General features: G+C 48.7%; 1 protein-coding gene across 4 annotated transcripts in view; it reads left to right on the top strand.

Moving 5' to 3' along the window:
* WHRN (whirlin) overlaps window positions 1-27381 on the top strand; it is a 102663-nt gene that overhangs the window by 22285 nt on the left and 52997 nt on the right. For all 4 annotated transcript variants that reach the window (XM_021927229.2, XM_009188211.3, XM_003911324.4 and 1 more), the window contains 2 exons: window positions 4491-4709; window positions 15601-15726. In XM_021927229.2, coding sequence (XP_021782921.2) covers window positions 4491-4709; window positions 15601-15726 — 345 coding nt within the window. The remainder of the gene's footprint in view (window positions 1-4490; window positions 4710-15600; window positions 15727-27381) is intronic.

Below are 27381 nucleotides of genomic sequence, written 5' to 3'. Positions count from 1 at the left end.
ATCCCAAGAGCCTGCGTAGATGTTGAAAGCTTCTCTCAGGAATCTTGTTTATCATCAGTTTTGCCAGAAATATAAAAAAGCAGTAGAGGATGATGATATTCTTGCTCTCCAAGACCTACAAAAAGCCCATATTTATCCCCAAAGAATAGTCATTATCAGAGGTAGATGAATGGTCTACGCTTGAGTGTCTGGCTGAGTTTCTAATCTCATAGTCCTGTGATAGGGAAACTGAGGCGCAGAGGGGAAGGAGGCCCAGGACTGGCCTCCTGCGTCCTGGGCTGTGCCTCTTGTACTCCTGAACCTTATGTGTCCCTTCCCATCTTGGGGCTTCAGGGTCCCCTTCTGTAAAATACCAGGGGTGGGCAGCCTGTGGGAGACTCAGTGACTTGGCCCAGGCCCTCTCCGGTGCTGGCTCTCCATGGTGTTCTCATCAAGGGCATTAACCTCCTCTCTGTTCTCAAGGTTGCTGCTGGCCTATTTATAGAACTGACCAAGAGGATTCTACTGTTGCCGGCGATAAAAAATACAAATGATGCTCTGCGCATTGTTCTTTATTCTTTCCTTCACTTTTTTTTTTTTTTTTGAAACTCCTTGGTCAATGTTTTGCTACTGCATGGTTTTCGATCTCCATGCAGACATGCTAGGGGAGAGGGGAGTGGGCTCTGTCATTTGCTGAGCTCCTACTGTGTGGCCAAGAAGGCTCTGAACTTTATGCACATTGCCTCATTTAACCCGTGCTGCCCTGGGAGGTGAGCATTGTCCTTCTCTGCAGTTCACATGTGCTGCTTTGCAAGGGGAAGCAGCTGGCCCAAGGACTCTCCACTGGCAAGCCGTGGAAGTGCGACTGGAATCCCATTTTCTCTGTTTCCACAGTCCACGTGTGATTTTTCCACTTGCACTCCTCCTGACCCGAGCATAACCTTCCAGACTAGATATGGGTGCAGGAGGATGCCTGTGGATGTTAATGGTTTCTTTTGGGGGCAATATTTACCTTCTTAATCGGGCAGTCTTTTTTCAGGACCTACTGTGTGCCAGATGATACTTAATCTCTCACCAGGCTGCAAGCATCATTGAGGACCTTCTGTGCACCAGATGATGCCTTGTCTCTCACCAGGCATGTGTCATGAAGACCTTCTATGGACCTGGCTATGCTCTGCTCTTCACTACGTACAAGTTTCATGAGGACCTACTGTGTGCAGGACAATGCTATGGCTTTGTCACCAGGCCCAAGTGTCATAAGGACCTACTGTGTGCCAGGCGATACCTTGTCTCTCACGAGGCGTGTGTCATGAAAACCTATGGTGTACCAGGCAGTGCCTTGTCTCTCACGAGGCTCAAGTGTCATGAGGACCTACTGTGTGCCAGGCAGTGCCTTGTTCCTCACCAGGCGTAGGTGTCATGAGGACCTGATGTATGCTGGGTAATGCCTTGTTTCTCACCAGGCTGCAGCCTGTTATGAGGATAGACCCACTTTGTTTCCTCTAGGCTTGGCACACCGTAGGCATTTGGTCAGCCCTTGTTGAATGCATGCTGTGGTGTAGTGTTGCAGTCTGTCTAGGAAGGAGCAGAGAAGGAGGCAGGCCAGGTGGAACAGCACTGGAGCAGGGAGCTGTGCCCTCATGGAAGAGGGAGCAGGGGGCAGAGACGAGAGGAAGAGGAAAGGGGTTAGGAAGACAGGGGCCATGGAAGATGTGGTGGCCTCAGAGACTTCTGCTGACGCCTCCTGTGCCCTGAACCACTTTCCACTGTGCTCTGGGAGAAGCTCACTTGGTCTCAGGCTTTCTCCATCCCGCCTCTTCACCTTAGCAGGGATTTCATTTTCCCGACTGTTCCGCCAGGGGAGCCCTGGGGAATGCTAAAAGAATACTGTAAATCTTACCCTGCTCATCTTCACAAAAATCTTTTTTAAAAGCAGAATTTTGGAGAGACGCCATCCTCGTTATCCCTCCACTGGGGACTGGCATTTAGCTGTAGAATTGAGGGCCTGGGTGCCTCTTGGTTCACCCTTCCTATGCTGAGAGAGGCTCAAATGTCAGAGAGTTGCCTCTTCCTGCAGGCCTTGCCTAGCCAGGGCTCCCTCCTGTCTTTGAAAGCTCAGCCCAGGGTCTGGTTTGTCTGTTGAGAGTGTTGGGAAGTCGGTAGAGCTGTATGTGCAAATTGGGGCAAAGCTTGGGAGACACAGAGAGCTAAGCGTCCACCCCTCTTCTTAGGCATGTTATTTTTTTTTTTTCCTCCAATATTGAAAGCAATGTGACCTCATTGTGGAACATTTGGAAAATATTGAGAAACAGGAAGAGCAAAATAATAATCACCCATAATCCTCCCACCCAGAGAGAAGCACTGCTAGCATCTTGGCACATTACTTCTCAGTTTTGTTTCATTTTGTTTTTCCCGTATGATTTTTCTCTTAACATAACTGACTTCATACTGTAAGACATGCTTTATAGCCTTTTAACCCCACTTAACATTAAAATATATCACATTTCCATGGCATTACAACCTTTGTAAATAGGATTTCAATGGCAGCATAAAATTTCAGTGTGTGTCATTTATTCAAAATTCTGTCATTTATTCAAACAGCCAGATGGTGCTGCCATAACAAAATACCACAGACTGGGTGGCTTTAGCAATAGACATTTAATTTCTCACAGTTCTGGAGTCCAGAAGTCTGTGATCAGGGCGTCATTGTTCTCAGGTTCTGGTGAGGGCCCACTTTCAGAGTTGAAAACTTCCATCTTCTCATTGAGTCCCCACATGGAAGACAGACCAGAACTCTTTCTCTCTTCCCACAAAGCTACTGATCCCGTCGTGAGGTTCCCACCATCATGGCGTCATCTAAGTCCAGTTACCCTCAAAGGCCTCATCTCCAAAGTACCATCACATTGAGGATAGGGCTTCGGCATATGGATCTGGAGGGGAACACATCCAATCCCTAACACAGGCTGTGTTTATTATTAATCCTAGTGCTTAGTGAGTGTCTCCTTGGGTCAATGTCTTCATCTCAGCTGCAGGCGCCTTGTGGTAAAGCAATATGGCAGACCTCAGATTCCACCCCAGGCTGTAGAGTTTGGGCTTACCTCTCCTCACGGTGGTTCCATCTGGAGACTGGGAAATGTACAATAAAGGTGGTGTTCCACACTCAGAATTAGTTGCTATAAAAAAGGAACTTCTTTTTTTTAATCAATTTTTTTTTTTTTTTACATGGAGTCTCGCTCTGTCACCCAGGCTGGAGTGCAGTGGCGTGATCTCGGCTCACTGCAACCTCCACCACCCGGGTTCAAGCGGTTCTCTTGCCTCAGCCTGCCGAGTAGCTGGGATTATAGGTGCCCGCCACCACGCCCAGTTAACTTTTGTATTTTTAGTAGAGACAGGATTTTGCCATGTTGGCCAGGGTGGTTTTGAACTCCTGGTCTCAGTTGATCTGCCTGCCTCGGCCTCCCGAAGTGCTGGGATTACAGGCGTGAGCCACCATGCCCGGCTGAGAAAGGAACTTCTTACTCACTGTGTGGGCAGGCAGTTTCCCTCCATTTCTTCATCTGACAAATGAGATCCCCCTTCCCCTCTGAGATCCCCCTCCCCCATTGGATTTCATTAGGATTTCCTGAGATAATGCATATCAGGTGTAGTGCAGAGTGGCCGACACATACAAGCCCTTTATAAATGTTAAGCATTGCTATTACCATTGCTTTTGTATGTCGACCCTCTTACTTGGTATTTTATCAGGGTCCCCAAGATGACACCCGGGTTCAGTGATTCTCTAGAAAGGCTAACAGGATTCAGCTTATGGTTGTACCTGTGGCTAGGGTTTACTACATCCAAAGGATACAGAGCAGAATGAGCACGGGGAAAAGGTGTGTTGGGCAGAGTCCAGAGGAGACCAGGCACAGGCTTCCATGGGTCCCCTCCCTGTGAGTCCCACAGAACACACTAATTCCTCCAGCATCGAATGGTGACAAGGCTGTGGAATGTTGCCTATCAGGGGAGCTCGTTAGAGAGCACTCACAGTTTTTATTGGGGGCTGGTGACATAGACCCTGTCTGCTTGTCCCCCACTTCCAGACTCCCAGGAGGAAAGCAGGTTAAGCATAAACCACACTGTTTACACACCGTCTGAGCGCATGAGCCACATTTCTCAGTTAGGGAATGGTGGGACACTCCCCAAATCCAAGTTCCCAGATGCCAGCCAAAGGCCGGCCTTGCAAACAAGCCCTCATGAGGATAGCAGTCTCAGGCCTGCGATGCCAACTCCTCTGCAGAGGTCTCCTAATATATCATATTTCTTGTATTTGGACCACTTCAGGATAGAGGTAGGACAGATGTTCTTGTTTTCATAGGACAAAATCGAGGGCTAGAGAAGGAAAGGGACTTTGGGGCTGGCCTCTTCTTCCACGTGGGGCTCCTGAGAAAAACCAAGGTCTGGACCAGGGGAGGGTGTTCCTCCACACCCCCGGCAACTCCCTTCCTCTAACCTGTGTGTCCCTCTCTCCCTAGGCTCTGAAGGGCTCCAAGAAACTGGTGCTGTCTGTGTACTCAGCAGGGCGCATCCCTGGGGGCTACGTCACCAACCACATCTACACCTGGGTGGACCCGCAGGGCCGCAGCATCTCCCCACCCTCGGGCCTGCCCCAGCCCCACGGCGGTGCCCTGAGGCAGCAGGAGGGTGACCGGAGGAGCACCCTGCACCTCCTGCAAGGAGGGGATGAGAAAAAGGTGAGTGGGGTGGGGAAAGGAGGCCGGCCTCTCAGACGCCGTATTCTCCCTCCAAACCCAGAACAGCAAAGCTGCTTGGAGGCTGCAAGAAGAGGCTGGTTCTGTCCAGGCTCTGTCTTCCCTCAGAGTCCATACCGAAGGGTGGTGGTTTTTCTTTGCTTTTCTTTTTGACCTGTGTAGTGTATGTTATGATACAGGCTAAGCTGCCACAATAAAAGCGCTCAAATACTGGGATTTATTGATTGATTGGTTTATTTATTTACCTGGAGACAGAGTCTCACTCTGTCGAATGCAGTCGCACAATCTTGGCTCGGTGCAACCTCTGCCTCCAGGGTTCAAGCAATTCTTATGCCTCATCCTCCCGAGTAGCTGGGATTACAGGTGTGCACCACCATGCCCGGCTGAATACTGTTATTTCAATGAGAGTTTTTTTGTCTGTCATGTAACAGAATAGAGGAACAGCCTCATCTGGGGGACAGTTCTGCTCCAGGACTTATCCTGGGACCCGGACTCCCTCCATCTTCCATCCCCCAGGGTGTTGCCCCTTCTCGTGGTTGAAGCTGGGCCACATTAAGTCCCCTTTCTAGTTCCCAGGAAAGGGGAAGAGAGGCGTCTCTTTAATTTCAAGATGACCAAACTTCCCACTGGCCTAGACCCAGGTGCATGGCCACACATAGCTGCCAGGACTGTGGCCAGGAGTGCTGCTCCACAGGGAATCTTGTGCAGTGTGGATCTTGGGCGTAAGTCACAGAAACCAGCTCTGGCCATTTTACAGAGCAGGGGTGTACTGGAAGGATAGGGGCAGTCCCAGAGTTGAAGCCGAGAATCTCAGGGTGCAGCCTGCAGGAGGGGGATGTCCAGCATTCCGTTCTCAGTGTCCTTCCCCTGAAGATTCTTAATGAGGGAGTACCTCACGGGCTGGCAGGGATGTCTGGGGACTTTGATTGACAAGACCACCGAGACTGTAGCCAGTGGGAGAGGGGTGGTTGCCCAAAGCACTGCGGGGTGTTCTAACTTGCAGAAGGGGGCAGGGATACCAATAGACATCCCGTGTGGAGCCCTCCTTCCCCCAGACCTGGACTGTTTCTTGAAACACAGGAAGGCTGAAATGGTCCCTGATGTCCTACCCTTCTCTTTGGCTGTTGTTTGCATTGCACCCCTTGGTTACTCCTGGAACCAAGAACGAAGCTCCTGCAGGCAGCTCCCTGGTGTATAGGAGCTTGACACTGACTGCCAGGAGGCTACATGGCTTGGGGCTCTGGGCCAAGCGCCTTCCCTCTGGAGACTCTTTCTCAGCTCTCCTTTTCCTGTCGATAAGACTGTAACATTTATTTAATGTGTTTTGTGTTCTTTGCTTAAACATCAATATGCAGGATGCGGCAGAGATCACACAGCAACTTCTATTGGAGGTGAGCGGCAGCAGGTAGCTTGTTGGTATGCGCCGCAGCAGCCCGGGCCGCATCGAGATTGCCGGGGCTGGGTGAGCTTGTACCCCCTCCCCACCAGGGAACTTGTTCTCTGACAATCTTGAGAGAATGCTGCCAGTGGTATTGAGTCATGGTCAAGGGCAGCTGCCTAGTGTTGGGCACAGAACTCGCTTTTTCTTTTTCTCAGTCCCTTTCCTGTGCAGGGCATGGGGCGAGTGGAGCTTATCATTGATGGAGAGCCCTTGCATGCCCAGCCCTGTGCTCACGGTGTCTTCCTGAGTCCTCCTCGCAGCCACACTGGGGGCAGGTGTCGCCATCCCCATTTTACAGATGAGGAACCTGAGGCTCAGCACTGTGGCAACCATGACCCAGCCAGCAAGTCTCCCAGTGTTTGCTGAGCACCTGGGTGCCTGACGATGTTATGGGAGGCGAGCAGTGGCCAAGGGTGCTGGGGCCCTGCTCTTGGGAAGCATCTAGCGTTTGGAGGTGGTGGGAAGAGCGAGACAATAATCCCGAAATGAGCACCAGTGAGCAAGATAAGATAAGTGAGACAGTGCAAACTGATGGGAGGAAGTGAAACCAGGAGCCGGGCAGGAGAGTGCGAGGGAGGGAGGGGCTGTTTTGGATGAGGCGGTCAGGAAGGACTTCTCTGAGGAGATGGCTTCTGAGCTGAGACCTAGAGAGAGAGAAGGAGCTGCAGCGTGCCATTTGGGGACTGAAAATCCCAAGCAGCAAGGACAGCACATGCAAAGGCCCTGAAGTAAGACTGAGGCCAGCGTCTGCAAGGATTGGGCAGATGGGAATGTGGGGATTAGGTAAGGTGCCTCTGGGAGTCTTAGAGTAACTGATATAAGAATGTGGGGCTGGGCACAGTGGCTCACACCTGTAATCCCAGCTCTTTGGGAGGCGAAGGCAGGAGGATTGCTTGAGCCCAGGAGTTCAAGATCAGCCTGGGCAACATAGTGGGACCCTGTCTCTACAAATAATTAAAAAAAAAAAAAAAAAAACTAACAGGGTGTGATGGCATGTGTCTTTGGTCCCAGCTACTTGGGAGTCCGCGATAGGAGGATCATCTGAGTGCAGGAAGTCCACTGAGCTGTAATTGCCCCACTGTACTCTAGCCTGAGCAATAGAGTGAGCTCCTGTCTCAAGAATAAAATAATGCAGAGGTGGAGGCTGCATGAATCATACTCCGGGGAGGACCCAGATACCGAAGGAGGCAGGAGACACCCTGAACCATCCCAGAGAAAGGCCGTCCCAGATTCCACAGCCCCAGACTGGTGCATCTACCCTCCTCCATGTTCCTCCTCTTCCTGACGCAGCGTGGAAACCCCATTTCCTTATTGGGAAGGGGCGTGGGCTGATGTTTCTGGATTCCTGGCTGCCGGATCCTGGGGAAGGTACCTGGTGGAGTCTGATTCTCTTCTCTCCAGCAGCCTGGTCCCATCTTCTGATAGTCCAAAAAGCCGTGACCGGAGTCTTGGACTCATAACCATAACCTCCGCGGAGGAGGGACACCTCTCAGAAAGTGGGTTCTCGGGGCAATAGTGACATAAAAATCACACATGTAGCCAAGTTACCCCTGAAAATCCTTATGCCGTCCCTCGGAGCTGGTTATAGTTTTATAGCCCTTTTCAGGAGTGTCCTTCTCTGTGTTGTGGTATGAGACCTGTCCTGTGAGGCTGAAGACAAAGTGCAGAGGGAAGAACAGATGTAGTGCTCAGGGAGTCAGGCGTGGCCGCTCTTAAATCACTGTCAAATCCTCAGAAGTGAACGGGACAGGGTGTAGAGCGCTCACTGTATGGCTTCCCATTTTGTTCTAACCCGCAGCCTCTATAGCTCTCAGAAATTAGAATTGATTTGTCATGGGGGACTAAGTAGGATAGTGTCAGTGTGGCAGGGATGGTAAGACCTTGGGTGCCAGGCTGCCTAGGTTCAAACCTTGGTTCTGCCTCTTGCTTTTAATTTTTTTGGATATATATACCCCAAAGTGGAATTGCTGGAGCATGTGGTAGTTGTGTTTTTAATTTTGGGAGGAACCACCCTACTATTTTCCCTATTGTCTGTACCATGTTACATTCCCACCAACAGTGCACCAGGGTTCCTCTTCCTCCACATCCTGGCCAGCACCTGTTGTTCTGTTGTTTTGTTAGTAGCTGTCCTCGTGGGTGTGAGGCAGCATGAGTTTCTTCCTGATCTGTCTTCACTTTGGGCCTTTATGTGATGCCTTAGCAATGTGCTGACAGTGCTGAAGGTCACAGCAGGGACATGGTGGTGTTCAGGGGCAAGGTCAGTTCTGCCTCTTTTCAAGTTCTTGTTCCTAACCATTCCCCTATTTCATGTCCCCAGTGTGAGGAGGCAGGTTTGTGGAACAGGACTTGTTCTGGCACATTACATAAGGTATAAATGTGATACATGCCCTCTGAAAGGGACAGGGAGAGTGCTGTGGTGTGCAGAGAAGGGAGGTTCTGCACACCAGAGAAATCGGGGAAGGCTTCCTGGAGGAGGCAGCATTTTAGGTTTGGACATGTGGCAGTGGAAGGGAAGGGTGACCCAGACAGAGGGAACAGCATGACAATATCCAGAGGTTAGAGAGAGCAAGATGGGTCCTAAGTGATTCCTTTGGCTGTGAAACAAGGTTGGAGAAGTAGAATGGAGTTAGCTCCTGTAGGCTGAGATGCTGGGCTGGGAATGTGTGTGGGTGGGGGACACTTTTTTTTCTGCAGACAACGGAGACTTGCTGGGCATTCTCTTAGCTGGTGAGGGAAGAAGGGCAAAATCAATTTCAGGTATGCAAAGACCTTTAGCAAGACCATGAAAAAGAAGGTGTGCAAAGCTCGTTTTCAAGAGAGGTGAGAGTGGCTAAGTAAAAGCACAAAGAACTTCTGGAGGCAGTAATGATGTTTCTTGTTTTAGTCAAGATGAACTTCAAAGGTGGAAAATGAACCTTGGGGGAAGGTTCCAGTACTCTGCTAGCATTCCCCCCTGAGTGCATATTCAGGATGAGATTTTTCCTGAGTTGAGTGGGGTGAACTCATTTCTTTGAAATGGCTTGAAATGAAGGATAGTTTGAATCAGCTTACAGGACTAGGGGTGGCAGGAGAGAAGGAAAGAAGACCCAGAGGAGGAGGCTGCATCAGGATGGGAGAGCGAGTGTGTTGCCGTGGAGTCTCTGGGGTGGAGGGAATAAGCACGCTGTTTCTAGACCCTCCTCCGAGGCAGGTGCCTTCCCTTCTCCTCTGTGCCTCCTACAGGCTTGACTATCCAGTGTGAGCTGCAGGACTGATCACCTGTTCTTGGGTTCTGACTGTGAACGTGTCATGGGGCCCTTGCAGAGCATCCAGCAGAAACTCACAGATGGGCTTTCGGAAGGCGGCCTGCATCTGAAAGAGATGGGGTTGTTAATGTGGTGATGAACCAGTATCCAGAGTGATGGAAGCACAGCTTCCCAGGGGTTTATCTCTTCACTGCAGTTTTCAGATTTCACGGTGGTTTTGTAGAATCATTTGACTGGTAGGCCAGTCCTATAAAATACTTACAGATAGTGTCATTCCTCCCGTTTTCCAGATAAGAAAATGGAGGTCTGGAGAGCCTGCATGAATTTTCCCAGCTCATACAGCTAGAGAGTGGCTGGGACAGGTGAGGCTCACATCTCAGGCTTATGCCTGGTCCCTTCAGTGTCCCCTGGCTCTGGCTCTTTGGGTCCGGCCCTCGCACAGCCACAGTGCTGGCTCAGCTCCCCCCGGGAGAGACAGCAGAGCCTGCCTGCCCCACAGCACCGGTCATCTTGGTCAGCATCTGGAATCTGCTCGGGGGAATGATGCGGGCAGGAACAGCTATTTGTAGAACTCAGATGCCTCTCTCACCCCTTCCTGGTCATTTGCCCATGAGCTTTATTGAGAACCTCCTAAGTCTTATTCCACTGCAGTGTCCCTGTCCCACGGCCCCCTACTCTGCAGTGAGCAGTTAGACCCAGCTGCAGCAGAAGCAGCCGCTCCACCAAGCTCATATGTCTCCAGCAGCCACAGAAACAAGATGGGACCTGCCCTTCGACTCAGGCTGCTACAACCCTAGAATACAAGGAGCAGGGGCTTTGGGCTCAGCAGCACTGGGTTTGAAGCTTGTTTTTCAAACTTTCTGACTGTGTGACCTTGGACAAGCCACTTAACCTTGGATGAGTCACTTAAGCTTCCCCATCCATGATTGGAGGATGGTCACGCCAGCCATGTGAGGCTGTTTCAAGGATTAGTAATCAAGGCTCATACGCACAGAGCACAGTGCCTGGTCATAGTAATGAATTCCAGCAACAACCATCAGTTACTGAATGCCGACTAGGTACTAGTCTTTTCCCCCAAAATATGTACCGAGTACCTCTAATGGGCCTGCTGTGCATACTGGGGATACAGCAGTGAACAGACAAAGAATAGACAACACCTTGGCCACCGTCAAGGGCTGACACTCTAGTGTGTTGTGGGGGGACCGTGAGGGGCATTAAAAGAAACAATATACAGTCTATTATAAAATGGGGGAGAACCAAGCAAGGAAAGGGCATGGGAGGGTGGTGTATGCATCGGGCAGTGTTAGAGAAGGGGCAGGGAAGGCCTAACTAAGAAGGTGACAAAAGAAAGGGTCTCAAGCTGACGAGGAAGTGATCGTACATGGATCCATCCTGTCTGGGCAGTGCTCCAGGTGGCTGGAGGCCTCAGGCAGATGAACAGGGCCTCTTGAGGAGCAGCAGCGAGACCTACGGGATTACAGAGGAGCGAGGCAGCAGGCACGGGCAACCAGGCGGAGTCTGGGGACTTTGCTCTGAGTGAGTTGGATGCCATGGTGCAGCTTTGAGCAGAGGAGGGACCTGGTACATATGAGGTTCCAGCCAGACTGTCCAGGCTACTGGATGGAGGGTACATGGCAGGAGCAAGGGTGGAGGTGGGGAGCCCATGCAACATCATCCTCACAACAGCCCCGGACGGTGCTATCAGTTAGGGGTGCTTTTGGCTGCGGATCACAGAAAGCCTGTATTACAGGAGCACACACATTCCGGTGTTCACTGTTCTCTTCTGAAGTGTAGGGCTGGGCAGCCCCAGCTCTGGTTTGCCAGGGAGTGAGTCCCTCCTTCCTCCTGTTGTTGACTCTTGCCTTGGGCTCATTGCTTCACAGCTGCAAGATGGCAGCCACTGCTCCTGCCATCACAGTCTCTCACAACTGTGCCCAAAGCAGAGTGGGTGGAGGGAGCAGGAGGGCCTTCTCTTCCTGTGTTCCTGTCTTTTCAGAGTGGAGAATCTTACCCAGAATCCCATAGCAGACATCCTCTTGGCCAAAACTGGCCCAGAACTACCTACATCCATTCCAGTCCCTGGTAGAGGAGAATGGGTAGCCTAGACTGGTGTCATCTCCTGGAGCTGCTCCAGTTGCCTCCTGGACATAGTTGAGGCTCCATGCAAGGCAGGAAGAGGGAGGGCTGCTGGCTTGGCCACGGGCAGTGCTGGCTCCAGGCAGGTTGCACAATTCTCATTTTATAGACTGGGCAACTGAAGATCCGAGAAGCAACAGGGCTTATCCCAAGGGTGCCCAAGAGTGAGGGGCAGAACCAGGACTTGAACTCAGGCCCATGAGAAGCAGTGTGGTGCATTGGTTAAATGCCCAGGCACTGCAGGCAGGCCAAGCGGCTGGGTATGTGAATCTTAGCCCCATCATTTCACCCCTCAGAGTTGAGCCTCAGTTTCCTCATCTGGGAAGTGGGGATAACAACAAACCCATAGAGGAGGAATGAGCATTCAATGAGGTAATGCATGTAAAGTGCTGAGCTCTGTGTCTGGGACATAGGAAACACGCAGTACATTTAGTGACCAATTTCGTGAGTTATTGTTCTATTAATATTATTAGCAGTAGTGTTATTTTCACTGGGCCAGGCCACCTCTCACAGCGTTGTTTGCTTTCCCATAGATGAACTCCGACTCATGCCAAATGCTGGTTGAATTTTCAGCAGGTGATTGAGGCAGATTACCCTGTGCTTGATAGAACTGTTCTTACAGTTCCGTGATAAAGACTCATTTTATTCCGATGTAAAGAATTTATGGGGAGGTGGAAGAGAGGTGGGGAGGTTTGTTTTCATCCTTAGTATTCAGAGTGGGCTGCTGCAGACACAGGCTGCCATCTGCGTGTTCCTGGGCTTCGCTGCAGACGCCCAAGCTCCTCTCAGCTCTCTCCCTACCGCGATCTTCTTGTCCTGGAGCTGGAAGGGCCCCGGGGTGGGCGTGGCGGTGGGCTGGGATTGGGGGGGACTGACTGCAGGTCACCCAAGGAGCTGGGCTAGATCCTGGGTGTGTAGACCCCAAGCCGGCCTGGCTTGTTCCAAGTCCTTAAGGTGCAGCATGGAGGAAGGGGCTCTGCCAGGTGTGGCAGGAGTGGGGATCAAGGCAGGAGCTGCCTACTGTGTCCTCAGCCAGCCTCTCTGTTCGGTCCCTGATCTGAACCCCACCTTCCTCCTACATCACCACCATCATAAGATACACCACTTCTCATGGGAGATCTCTAGAAAGTCGCCCCTCTCCTGTTCCCTGTTTCCGGGAGTCTTCCTGCAGTCCACATTGGAGCCTGTCACTGTCCTGCTCATAGCCCAGCGTCTTAGCCTGGCTTGTGGCACCCTCACCAGTGAGGCGAATCTCACATTTTCCCCATTCTCCTGCCACACTCTGGCCATACAGGACCTGTGTGGTGACTCCAGGGGGTGCGCACTGTCCTGTGTGTGGGCTTAGCACATGCCATTGCTTCTGGAATGGCATCTTCCCTCTTCTGTCCCTGGCTGCCCCCCTACCCTGCCCCAGCCTTTAAGGCTCAGTGGTCACATTTCTGGGGAGCTCTGCCTTTGGCTGGGCTGCTGGGAATAGACTCTGAGACCAAGATTTGCCTGAAAAAGGTTTATAGGAGTATCCCCAAGTCTGAAGATGTCTACCTCCTCCTCTCTGGAACTTGTGAGTAGAACCTTATATAGCAAAAGGTATGCTGCAGATGTGAGTAAGTGATGGTCTTGACGTGGGGGATTGTCTGGGTGGGCCCCGTATCATCACAAGGGTCCTTGTAAGATGGAATCAGGAGGTCAGAGAAAGGGAGATGTGATGGTAAAAGCAGAGAGCAACTGATTGGAAGATGCCGTGCTGCCAACCTTGAAGATAGAGGATGGGGCTGTGAACCAAGGAATGCAGGTGGCCCCTAGAAGCTGGAAGAGGCAAGGAAGTGGGTTCTCCTCTGGAGCCTCTAGGAGGAGTGTGGTCCTTTTGGCACACTTTACACTTCCAACCTCCCAAACTGTCAGATAACAAATCTGTGTTGCTCTTAGGCTGTGACTGTGGTGATTTGTTACAGTGGCAGCAGTAACTGCAGTGGCTGCGACTGTTTCCTAACAGGACTTCTCATGTGTGCAACAGAACCAACAGTAGCTAATACTTATTGAGCATCTACTAGGGGTCAGAGAGTAGCCACATGCTCTCACTTGTCTCTTAATTTGATCCTCTTCATGGCAACCTTATAAGACAGGCGGATAAATTATTGTCATCCTCATTTTCAGGTGAGGAGGCTGAGGCACAGAGAGGTTAAGTAACTTGCTCAAGGTCACACAGCTGTGCCCTCCCCTGGGAAGTTGGGACTTGAGTATCTTCTTCACCACCTCTTCTCAAGGTGGTTGAAAAATTCAATGAGATAACACATTTAAAGGGCACAGAACACTTGATAACTCTTAGATGAATAACTTCCAAAATAGAAATCTGGTTTGGATGGCTTTCCCTAATGAAATGTGCTCTTCCCTGGTGCCCGAAGGTTCCCCCACCACTCCCTGTCCCGTGGGCAGTCACATTGTGCTCTCTTTGGATCGCTTACCTGTCACTGTGTGTCTTGTCTCTGGGCTAGGTTTCAGCTCTTCTGGTCTCCTGCCTTCTTTTCCATGAATCCCCCTTTCATACCCGAGACACACTTAACCTGCACGTTCCTGCAGCTTCCCTCATGGATTAGGAACCGTTCTAGAATCTGCCTGCAGCCACCCCGCCTGTGCTCGCGAGCCCCACCCTGTCCTCCAGCACCTGCTCTGGCCACTGCGACTCACCTCCTCCCGGATGGAGCTTGCTCTCCTGAGCACTGACATGAGCCGTCCCATGTCCCTGGAAGGTTCCATTTCCCCTTCCCCCACTGGCTGACTCTCGCTCACCCTCCCATCTTATCAGAGACGCCACTTTCTCCAGGAAGCACCCCCCATGCCAGTCAGGACCATTGCCCCTTCTCTGCACCCACGTGACCCTTGAGCAGCTTTGTCACGCGCTGCTCACATTGTACCGTGAAGGCCTGTCAACTGTACCACTAGACTGCGGGCCCCTCACGAGCAGGACTGTATCTGTCTCATCTCCAAGCCCCAGCACTGGGACTCCATTTAGTGGGTGCACCCTAAGTATGTAGAGCCAGGGACCATCATGGTCCCTCAGGATGGATGGCCGAACAGAAGACCCCCGGGGAGACAGCAGACGTCAGGAGAAATAGACACCCTAGGTGATAGGAGACCCCTGGGGAGGCAGGAGACCCCAGGAGAAATAGGAGACTCCTGAGGTGACAGGAGACCCCTGGGGTGACAGGAGACCCTTGAGGTGACAGGAGACCCCTGAGGAGGCCTCAGGAGACCCCTGGGGTGACAGGAGACCCCCGGGGAAGCAGGAGACCCCTGAGGTGACAGGAGACCCCTGGGGTGACAGGAGACCCCTGGGGAAACAGGAGACCCCTGGGGTGACAGGAGACCCCTGAGGTGATGGGAGACCCCTGAGGTGATGGGAGACCCCTGGGGAGGTGGGAGACCCCTGGGGTGACAGGAGACCCCTGGGGAGGCAGGAGACCCCTGAGGTGATGGGAGACCCCTGGGGTGACAGGAGACTTCTGAGGTGATGGGAGACCCCTGGGACAGGAGACCCTTGAGGTGACAGGAGACCCCTGGGGTGACAGAAGACCCCTGGGGTGACAGGAGACCTCTGGGGAAACAGGGTGGTGGCTGCCCTGAGCCTGGCCTGAACCTTGATCCTAAGGAGGGAAGATGGAGCCTAACTGAGACCCTGGGGCGTGAACAGTCACCCCCTGACTAAAGCCTCAGGTGAACATGGCCACTGTGGCGTGAAGAACATGAGAGAAATGTCTAAGTAGTCTCAGGTGTTGGCCCTGAGGGGACCCCGGAGGCCACCTCTCTCAGCACCTTCCCCCCACTGCACTTGGAACTGTAACCAAGAGAGGGTGAGGGGCTTCCTCAAGGTCACCCATCAAGTCAGAGGCAGAGCTGGGGCAGGAACTGGAATGTTCTAGGGTATCTTCCAGGCCTTGGCCTGGGCCTCCTTGCCAGCCGGATAAGATGTGCTCTTCAGAGTACGAGAAGGGGCTCTGCAGCCTGAAGGTATGAGTCCCCCAGTCCCTCTAATGTTCTCCTCTCCCTCTGACAGGTGAACCTGGTGCTGGGGGACGGCCGGTCCCTGGGCCTCACGATCCGTGGGGGAGCTGAGTACGGCCTTGGCATTTACATCACTGGCGTGGACCCAGGCTCTGAAGCAGAAGGCAGCGGGCTCAAGGTGAGGGGAGGGCCCAAGGGAGGGAAAGCTCTGTGCTTGGAGCTGTTTGCTGCTGATTTTAAATAGATCTCCAGCAGAGCAATCAGCACCCCACCTTGAGGACTGGTCCCAGCTGGGGAGCCCTCCCTGGCTGCTGTGCCTCTAAATTCACAGCTCACAGCAGCAGCAGGGTGGCCGCCTATGTGGTGTGGGCAGCAGGCCAGCCCGAACTTGTTGTGCTGCTGTTTTGCAAACACTGCTGATGGCCTGTGATGGCCCTGACTTCAGGGTTTGTTAGGACATGTGGAGAGGGAAGAGGAGAGAAAGTGATGGACTAGGTTGGGGATGCCCTGGGCAGCTTCAGGCCTGGCATTCAATCCGGACAACCAGCAGTTATCAAAATGATATTGCTAGCTCCCATTTTAAAGAGGGCTAACTGTGTGCCCAGTGCCTGCGATCCACTTTACACATGCCATCTAGTTGACTCCTCACCCTACCCTGAGGGGGTAGGGTATTACTACCCACATTTTCCAGTTGGGGAAACTGAGATATACAGAGGTTAAACTGACCTGTCCAAGGCCACACAACTGGTGGGTTGCAGAGCAGACTTTGAACTTAGGCCCTCTGAATTTCAAAGCCCTCACTTAGCACCCTGCAGGGCAGCCTGGGAACTCTGCTCAGAACGCTGGACCCAGGACACTAATCACCAAATTAAAGAGTACCATGTGTTTGGGCTAAATCCTGACGCCAGGGATGCCACAGCAGCAGCGATGTGGAGTGGTGACCATGGCACAGGTGGCCTTTAAGCCAGGCCATGGGGAATGTGAGAGAGAGGGATGGGTAAAGGGGAAGGATGGGAGTGGCTGGCCGAAGGACCACGCGTGTCTGACTGTTGGTGACTGACTAGATGGATGCCTAGTCTGTGTGCAAAGCCAGGGGAATGAAGCACATGATGAGGTTGTGTCTTTGTAACAAAGGGCCTTTCTTGCATGCCCTGGTATCAGGAGATTTCATTTTCCACACAGACAAGAAGAAAAGGTCATATGTGGCCACCAAGTCACGTCATGGCAGACAGGCTAGAGTACAGAGATGATATGTCCGTCAGGTTCTCTTAGGAAACAGGCATTGTGGGAAGAGCTCTGGGTTTGCAGTAGGGAAGACTGGGTTCAAGTCCCAGTTTTGTTGCTTTTGCTTACATAGCTGTGTGACCGTGGAGAGTCCCTCCACGTGTCTGGGCTTCCCTTTCCTGTATAATAATACTAAGTAAGCCCTCACCAGACACTGAACCTGCGGGCATCTTGATCTGTGACTTCCCAGCCTCCAAAACTGCGAGACATAAATTTCTGTTGTTTATAAACTACCCAGTCTATGATACTTTGTTATAGCAGCCCAAAGGGACAGATAGACATCATCATCATCATCATCGTCATCATCATTGTGGACATAATCATTAACATCTACCTTGTCTCCCCTTTCCCAGTTATTCTTCCAAGTGCTTTACATCATTAACTTGTTTAACCTTGCTTCCCGTTGCTATATAATAATAATAGGTAACATTCCTTTCTCAGGGTTATTGCAAGCTCAAATGAGGAATTCTTATTAATTATTATAGTAAACATTGCCATAGATTGTGTTCCTCCAAAATTCATGCATTGAAATCCTTACCCACAAGCTGATAGTATTAGGAGGTGGGGCCTTTGGGAGGTGATTAGATCATGAGGGCGGAGCCCCACGAATGGGATTAGTGCCCTTATAAAAGAGGCTCCAAGAGCTGCTTCGCCCCTTCCGCCATGTAAGGATACAGCAAGAAGGCACAGTCTGTGAACCAGGAAGTGGGCCCTCACCAGACACCAAACCTGCTGGCGTCTTGATCTTGGACTCCAACCTCCAAAACTGTGAGATGTAAATTCCTGTTGCTTGTAAGCCACCCGGTCTATGGTACTTTGTTATAGCAGCCCGGATTGACTCAGACAAACATCATTATCATCACTGTTATAGACATGGTAATTTACATGGAGTATGTGTCTTCTTTCCCAGGTGCTCTTCCAAGTGCCTTACGTCATTAACTTGTTTAACCTCATGATACTCCCGTGAAAGTAGGTTCTGTTGTGAGCACCATTTTATTTTTTATTTTTGCGGGTACATAGTAGGTGTGTACATTTGTGGGATACATGAGATGTTTAGACACAGGCATGAGTGTGTAATAATCACATCGTGGAGAATGGGGTATCCATCCCCTCAAACATTTACCCTTTGGTGAGCACCATTTTACAGGCTCAGTAGGTGAGACTCAGAGAGTTGCACAGCCTGTGAGAGGGAAAGCCAGGATTCCCATCCAGGAATGAGGAGTCTGATTCTAGACTTGTGCCAGCCAGATAGGTAGGAGATGTTCCACAGTGTCGGCCGGGTCTAGTTGATTGTGAAACGTGTTGGATCTAGGTGCTTGCTTTGCTTTTAGCAGGTAGGAGTGATGCTTTGTTGGGACTCCAGGGGGAAATAATCTGATAATATTCTGTATGGAATTTTTGTTTAATAAATTTATGTTGGAATAATTTTAGACGTAGTGAAAAGTTGCCGAGAGTTCCTGTTTATCCTTCACCCAGCTTCCTCTAATGTTCACATCATGTATAGCTGTAGTATATTTGCCAAGACCGAGAAACTAACATCCGTATAATACTGTTAAACTACAGGCGTTATTCACAGTTTCTCCACTCATGTCTTTTTTCTGTTCCAGGATCCAGTCTAATCCAGCATACCACGTTGCTTTTAGTCTTTATGAAGTTTAACTGCCATTTATTTTCCCCAAACACTTAAAGATTAGAGGCAGTTTCTAAACACAGAGTAAAGCTTTTGAAGAAGTGGAGGAGACTGGGGAGAAGGAAAATGGGGCCAGAGGAAAAGAGATGAAGCGGGTTGAGGGATTCCCCAGAACGCCTGCTGCATGGGGCTTCAGGCCCAGCTACAGGCAGGACGCAGACTTGGCTCTGAGCTTCCTGGCAGCCAACACAGAGAGTGAAGCAGGTCAGTGGTGTCTGTAAGAGGAAAACAGACCAGCTGTGTTTGAAAACCCTAGTTATTCTTCCTTCTGAGGCCTCAGAACAGTTTTCCTCTGGTCCGTCCTTGAGAGGATGTTGTGTGGTGCCATAGTGTCCTTGGTGACATAAATGTATGAACAGTTTACATACCTTGTGAGCGGTGAGTACCCTCTGATTAAAACCACGTTAAGAGAAAGGGAGAGAGGGAGCATTCCAGAGAGACGACATGGTAGGTCTTGGCCTGAGAGCACTGAGCATCTCGCCCTCTTTCTCTGATTACTGGTGGGTGGCGTCTTTTATTATCATGTTACCCTTTCATTGAGGAGTTGCTATGTCACATACTGCGCTGAATACTTCTTATTCATTATCACATAATTTTTGCAATGATATATTTTAAAAAAGAATGTTCTTCTTGCCAATTTATAGATAATAGATTTAGGAGCAATGTTAAGCAACTTGTCCAAGGCCACCCAGCTAAGTGCTGGAGCTGAGATTTTAACTCACGCCAGCAAACTCCAAGTCCATGTTCTTAACTATTATGGTATAGTGCCTCTCAGTCCTCGGTTTACAGCTGAAGAAACCAAGACTTATAGACTTAAACTGAGTTGCCCAAGATCAAATTATTTCTGTTATCAGAGCTGTTATTTAAACCAAGACCTGACAGAGCCTGGGGTTGCCTTGTGCAGGGAAGGACAGGAGCCCCGGGGCCTCCACTGACCAGCTGTGTGAAGGTGGGCATGTCCTTCCCCTCCCTGGGCCTCAGTCTCCCTGCTTGGACACTTGGGCGAGGTGATCTCTGAGGACTTCCCTAGATCTGTACATTTTCCTGGCCTGAAAAGTTGCAGAGAGTTCCCTTTACATAGAGCAAACATTTTGAATGAGTAGAGGATATTGGGGAGAAGGAAAATGGGGGATAGGGAAAGAGATGAAGCCTCGATGAGTGATATTCCAGAACACCCTGCTCTGTGGGGCTGCAGACCCAGCTACAGGCAGGACACAGACTTGGCTCTGAGCTTCCTGGCAGCCAGCACAAAGAGGGTGCCCAGACACCAGGAGTGTACTCCTGTCTGTTTCACCTATAGTTTTCATGTTCACAAAGAGATGCCAAAACCAGTAACCAGCTGATAGATCCCTCTTTTGTGTGGAAGGATGTGGACATTCCACATAGGCTAGTGTCTGTGGTTGTCTCTTGCTTTTCCTCTTCCCATTTTGTCTGTGAGTATATATACTTGTGACTCCTATAAACTAACACTGTACTTTGCAGCTTCTGAGCTGAGCAAGACAGACACAGTCTCTGACCTCCTCGGCTTATATTCTAGTAAGAAAAATAAAAACAAATTACACAACTGTATATTTAGTTACAATTGTGATAATACCAAGATGGCAAAGCACATGGAACCAATTGAGTGTATGCCTAGGAAGACCAACCCTGGTCTTTGGATACCTGGTAAGGCTTCCTGGAGGAGGAAGCATTTTGGTTGACATTTAAAAGAGAACAAAACTAATTATGTGAAAGAGGAAGTGAGAATTCCAGACAGAAAGAACAGCAAATGCCAAGTCCCCGAAGTGGAAAGAAGTGTTCCAGTGTGCAGACGAAGGCCCGTGTGGCTGAACGTGGAAAGCCGGGTGGGGAGAAGATGTCTGGTGATGCTGCTGAGGAAATAGCCCTATCGCACAGGAGATGTAATTCACCCAAGACCGTGCAGCTGTGAAAAGACGATGATCAAGATCTGCAGTTATTAATGTGGAAGGATGTCTGTGGGCTGTTACTAAGTGGGAAACACGGGCTGCAAAACCACATAGCTAACAGGATTTCATCTGTATTCTATATGAATGCAAAAATATGCATAGAAAAACATCTATGCCGGACACACACCACAGTGTCAACAGTGGTTATCTCAGGTGGTAAGATAAGGGATGATTTCCACTTTTTTCTTTATGTCCTTAGGCGACGTCTGAATGGAGCAAGTATTTATAATCTTAAAAACAGCAACAATAAAGCGATTTCCATTCGGAAACAAGGCAGGGAAAAAATATTCCATAGAAGTTTCCACTCACTTTCGTTTGCTTCTCAGTTGCAGGCAATCAAAGGCTTTATTTGCTCATAAAATGCCTGCCTTCAGTAAAGTCCTTTCTATCTTCAATCCCCTCCACAGTAAAGCATTTCATGTTCCTGCCGTTCATTGTACTTTCCCCTCCAAGGCCCCTTGGATATGCTAACACCTGCCTACACTCACTTGGGCATCCAGGACTGATTAATTCTGTTTATTGCCAATGCACTTTCAGTGGAATTAGGCATATTGAAATGGAAGAAAGGGGCTTGGCTACGTGGGCAGTGGAGCCAAGAAAAGGCTTTATTTGTAAATAGGGCTTCTTGCTGCTGTGCAGAGCTTCCCTTGAGAGAAAATGTGCCTTTCACTTTGCTTCCAGCTGCTCAGCCCACTTAGCTCCTGAGGGCCTGGTTTGAGTCTGGGGTTGGGGGGATGTCAGGATGGTACTGCCCTAAGTGGAGAAACATTTGGGGGGTCAGGCAGGTTCCCAGCATTTGCCCTGGGGAGGCCCCATGGCACTTGGTACCTTCCCACCCCCCGCAGTGGGGGCTAACACCCCTTTGAGAGTTTATCCAAAGGGATCTCTCTTATTCCTTTGCACCTGCCCCCCAGCTTCAAACCCCACCAAAGAATGGACCACAAAACCTCCTTTGTTCCTTTAAGGACAACTGAGATTGACTGGCATTTGAAGTTAATCATAGTGATAGCAGTTGCCATTTATTAACCAGTTATTATGAATCAGGCACTGTACTCAACACGTTAAATACACTTTTATTTCATCCTCCCGGTAGCCCTGTGGCGGACGTTAATAACATCATTTAATACATGAACAACTGAGGCTCAGAGAGGTGCAGTAGCTTCCTGGGGATTACACAGGGATCTAGTACCTGGCCTTTTAAGGCCCTCCAAAGGTCATACGCTTTGCTCTGCCACCTTCCTAGAACCCTAACTTAATCAAATATCAAAAGGCTGCAAGGAGAGGAAATAAAGGACTTTGAGTCTTCTTAGAAAACACCAAGCTTCCCAAGCCCAGTGTGGTTCCCGGATCTTGCCTGGCCCACGGCCTCCACACCTGAGTTTCCCTAGGGGTGGGAACACATTTCATTTCTGCTCATGGGGGCCAGCTGCCATCCTGGCTGAAGCTCCTTGGAACAGGATCTCTGTTCCCATGAATGTCCCATTCTTGGGGTCACTGCTATGCAGACCCATCGAGTGTCTGGTGCAGAAACCATGTTTCAGTGACTGTGGGGATGACCTGCTGCCCTACAGGTCTACCATGGGTGCTGGGCTTTGCCGGGAGCCTGACCATGTCGACTTCATTGGTGAAGCCAACAGAGCTGGGGCTGCTCCCTCCATGTACTGGCTTCTGCCAGGGTCTGTTCTCCCCACCCACCCTCTCTGTACTGAGTCTCTGGACAGCACCCCTGTGCTAAGTGCGCATCAAGCAGCAGGTGATCTCTATGTGTCATCTCTCTCTACCCAGCTCTAGGAGGTAGGAACTCTTTATTTACGTGAAATCTCACTCTGTTGCCCAGGCTGGAGTGCAGTGGTGTGGTGTTGGTTCACTGCAACCTCCGCCTCCCAGGTTCAAGCAATTCTCCTGCCTCAGCCTCCTGAGTAGCTGGGATCACAGGTGCCTGCTACCATGCCCAACTAATCTTTTTTTTTTTTTTTTTTTTTTTTTTTTTGTAATTTTAGTAGAAACAGGATTTCACCATGTTGGCCAGACTGGTCTCAAACTCGAGACCTCAAGTGATCCGCCCGCCTCGGCCTCCCAAAGTGCTGGGATTACAGTTGTGAGCCACCGTGCCTGGCTGAAACTCTTAACCCATCTATAAATTGGGAGCACTTGTTTAATGAATGTCTCTTCCCCCAGATCATGGCTACATGAGGTAAAGATTGAATGTTGTTTACACATCATATCCCCTGCCCGAGACAGCACCTGACACACAGTAGGTATCTGGGAAATTATTCTCGTCTTGAAGAAGTGACTGTGGAGAAGGCAGGCCCTGAGCCAGGTGTCTCTGACTCCAAAGCTCCTATCTTGAGCACTACTTCCTTTGCATTCCTGGCCTGAATACAGAACAGAGCGGTCATATTTGTTTAAGAAGAGTGAGTGGTTTTCCCAGTCGTCTGGGTTGTGAGTGGTTGTCTCTCAGAGATGCTTGCCTTTGGGCTAAAGGAAGCTGAGTAGCAGCCTGGCCCACAGTGAGGTTTGCTCGTCACAGGTACTCTCTGGACATTAGGTGCCATCTTCAGCTCTTCCCTGATGGAGGGCAGATGGCGGGAATCAGTCTACACTCACAGATCTCAGCTGCCAACCCTCCATTTTACACATGGGGATGCTGAGGGCCAGAAGGAAGGAAAGGACTGGCTGACAGAAGGGCCCAGAGCTCTGGGCCCCCAGCATAGAGCCCCGTTGCGGTGAGGCGGTTTGGCTTTGTCTGCTCATTCCGTCCTGATGCTTCTGCTGGGAGGTGAGAGCAAGCCCGACAGACTTCCCACGCCTGCTTCCTGTTTGTCCATGGAGGAAGGGGTATGGTTACTGTGTTTGTTTTGCATTGCTATAAAGGAAGACCGGAGGCTGGGTAACTCATAGAGAAAAGAGGTTTATCTTGGCTCACAGTTCTGCAGGCTGTACAAAGAGCATGGTGCTGGCATCTGCTTCTGGTGAGGCCTCAGGAAGCTTTTACTCATGGCAGATGGTGAAACGGGAGCAGGTGTGTCACAAGGTGAGCGAGGGAGTAAGAGAGGTCCCAGGCTTTTTTAAACAACCAGCTCTCACATGAACTAATAGAGCGAGAACTCACTCATTACCTCTAGGAGTGCACCAAGCCCTTCATTAAGGGTCCACCCCTGTGACCCAAACATCTCCCAGTAGGCCCCACCTCCAACATTGGGGGTCACATTTCAACATGAGATTCGGAGGGGACTAACATCCGAACTACATCAGTTACTATATAATATTTGTTTAATAAGGATCCTTTAAATGTATTTCATTCTGTGATTATGCCTGATTTTATGGTAGTCCTAATGAAGGTGACAAAAATAATGTCTTAATATTTATGTAATTCCTGACAGTTAAAAGAAATCTCACATAATAAGGGCACCTTACAAGCAACTCTCTGCCTTTCAATTCCACAACTTGGATGAATGGACCAATTTCTTGAAAGACACAAACTACTAACGCTCCAGAAAGAAAAATAGATAACCTATAGATATCCTATATACTATATGTCCAAAAAATGGAGTTTATAGTTAAAATCATCCCCCCCCAAAAAAACTCAAGCCTAGACACTCTCATGAATGACTTCCCAACTCATTTTATGAAGCCAGCATTATATAATACTAAGACTAGATACATTATAAGAAAAGGAAACCCAGACCACTATCTTTCATGAACACAAATGGAAATATCCTCCACAAAACATTAGCAAATCAAATCCAGCAATCTCTATAAGGGATAATTTATCACAACCAAGAGTTTTATACAAGGAATGCAAGGCTATTTCAACATTTGAAATCAGTATAATTAACAGATTTAAAGAGAAAAGCCATATGATCAGAAAAATACTTTAAAAAAATTCAACATCCCTTCATGATACTCTCTGAACAAACTAGGAATCAAATCTGATGAAGAGTGTCCACAGAAAACCCACAGCTAACATATTTCATGATGAAAAATTAATGCTTTCCTTTAAGATAGAAATAAGGCAAAATTTTTCTCTCAACTGTTCTACTCAGTATCATACTAGACGTTGTAGTCAGTGCAGTAAGTCAATAAAAAGAAATAAAAGGCATACAGATCCAAAAAGAAGAAATAAAACTCTGACCATCTGCATAGAAAATTTCAAAGACTCTGCAATAAACCTCCCAGAACTAATAAATGAGTTTAGCAAAGTCAAAATATACGAAAGTCAACATACAAAAATCAATTCTACCTCTGGCAATGAACAACTGGAATCCAAAGCTAATAAAAACAATACCATTTATAATAGTGCTGAAAATACTTAAGTATACATAGCTAACAAAATATGTGTAGTTTCTGCATGCTGACAATTACAGAACAGAAAAAAAACCTAAATAAATGGAGAGATCTGTGTTCATTGATTGGAAGACTGAATAGTATGAAGATGTTAAATCTTCTAATTTGATCTAGATTCAACACAATTCCAATTCCAATCCCAGGAAGCTTTTTTTTTTTAATTTAATTTTATTTTTTTTAAGATATTTACAAGCTGTTTCTAATTTTTTTTATGGAAATACAGAGAAACCAGAGGAGCCAAAACAATTCTGAAATAAGAACAAATTGGAGGACTCTGTACCTGACTTCCAGACTTACTGTAAAGCTACAGTAAAGAAGATAGGGCAGTGTTAATGAAAGACTGGGCACATAGATCAGTGGAACAGAATAGAGTCCAGAAATAAACCCACACAAATATACCCAAGTGATTTTTGGCAAAAGTGCAAAGGCAATTCACTGGAGAAAGGGGTAGTCCTTTCAGCAGATGGTGCTAGAACAATTGGCTGTCTATGTGCGGACAAATGAACCTCAATCTCACACTTTATTTGAAAACTCAAAATAAGTCATAGACTAAAATGTGAGATGCAAGACTATAATACCGTTAGAGGAATATATAATATAAAATCTGTGTGACCTTGGGTTAGACAAAACATGGCCAATAAAAGAAAAGATTGATAAAATAGACTTTATTAAAATGAAAAATTCTTGCTCTGCAAAAGATACTTTTTTTTTTTGAGACAGGGTCTCACTCCCGTTGCCCAAGCTGGAGTGCCCTGGTTAGATCTTGGCTCACTGCAGCCTCTACTTCCAAAGCTCAGGTGATCCACTTCAGCCTCTCAAGTAGCCGGGACTATAGGCATGCACCATCATGCCTGAAAAGATACTTTGAAGAGAATACAAAGACAAGCCACAGAATGAAAATATTTTCCAGCCAGGCATCGTGGCTCATGCCCGTAATCCCAGCACTTTTGGAGGCAGATTGCTTGAGCCCAGGAGTTCAAGACTAGCCTGGGCAACATGACAAAACTCTTTCTGTACAAAAAATACAAAACAATTAGCCACATACGGTGGTGCATGCCTGTAGTCCCAGGTACTAGGAAGGGTGAGGTGAGTGGATACCTTGAGCCCAGGAGGTCAAGGCTCCAGTGAGCTATGATCATGCCACTGCATTCCAGCTGGGGCAACAGAGCATGACCCTGTCTCAAAAAGAAAAAGAAAAAAATATATTTTCCAATCACATTTCTAACAAAGAACTTGAAAAGATGCTCCTCAACTTGTGACGGTGTTATGTCTCAATAAACCTATAGTAAGTTGAAAATATTGTAAATCAAAAATGCATTTAATACACCTAATCTATCAGACAACACCTCTGAGCCTAGCCTGCCTTAAATTAGAACACTTACATTAGTCTAGAGTGGGGAAAAATCATCTAACACAAAGCCTATTTCATAATGAAGTATTGAATGTCCCATATAATTTATTGAATACTATATTAAAAGTGAAAAACAGAATGGTCATATGGGTACTTGAAGTATGGTTTCTATTGAATGCATGACGTTGAAAAATCGTAAGTTGACCCGTCGTAAGTCAGAGACTGTCTGTATTGAGAATGTGTAAAAAACTCTAAAACAAAAATCTCCAAATGGGCGAAAGATCCAGGAAACTTTTGTGTTGGGATTGCAGTGGTGGACGCATAACTCTGCATTTGTCAAATTCATTGAGCTGTATATCACAGTGTGACTGTATATAAATTTGTAAAACTCAACCAGGATGTGTATGGGAGGGCGCACGTGTGGGGCATGGGGAGGAAGGTAGAATGCAGACTGAGATGAATGAAGACAGCAGAACTGTTACAAATGATTTCCATAACCACACTGCAAGGGGATAGAGAAGAAAGGAACTGACCTAAGTAGCTGGGAAACATTGGTTCAACTGATCTTATAAGACAGAAACCAAGAAGAGTCATATACAAACACTGTACTTAAGTTGGGAATTTTTTTCCCCCCTCAAAAGTATATGGGTTAGGGGCCCGGTGTGGTGGCCTACGTCTGTAATCCCAGCACTTTGGGAGGCTGAGGTGGGTGAATCACTTGAGGTTGGGAGTTTAAGACCAGCCTGATCCACATGAGGAGACCCTGTCTCTACTAAAAATACAAAAAAATTAGCTGGGTGTGGTGGCACACATCTGTAGTGTCAGCTACTCGGAGACTGAGGCAGGAGAATAGCTTGAACATGGGAGGTGGAGGTTGCAGTGAGCTGAGATCGCGTCACTGCACTCCAGCCTGGGTAACAGAGCAAGACTCTGTCTCAAAAAAAAAAAAAAAAAAAAAAAAAAAAGTATGTGGATTAGGAGTTCTGAAATGACTTTGTTTCACCTAGAATTGAGAAAGTATGTAACTATGTTTTAGGTCATTTCTTACTCTGGGAAAAGTTACAAGTAAGGAAAGGGGAAAGATAGAATGAACCCTTTGACACTGGGATTCGCATCAGCCCTATCAGTGTGGACTCATTTACCAAAAGGAAAAAATACTGTGTTGTGTATATACACAGAGATGAACAGATACAG

This window comes from Papio anubis, chromosome 13, assembly GCF_008728515.1.
Source record: "Papio anubis isolate 15944 chromosome 13, Panubis1.0, whole genome shotgun sequence".
Lineage (NCBI taxonomy): Eukaryota > Metazoa > Chordata > Mammalia > Primates > Cercopithecidae > Papio > Papio anubis.
This window is presented reverse-complemented; position numbering and strand designations above follow the sequence as displayed.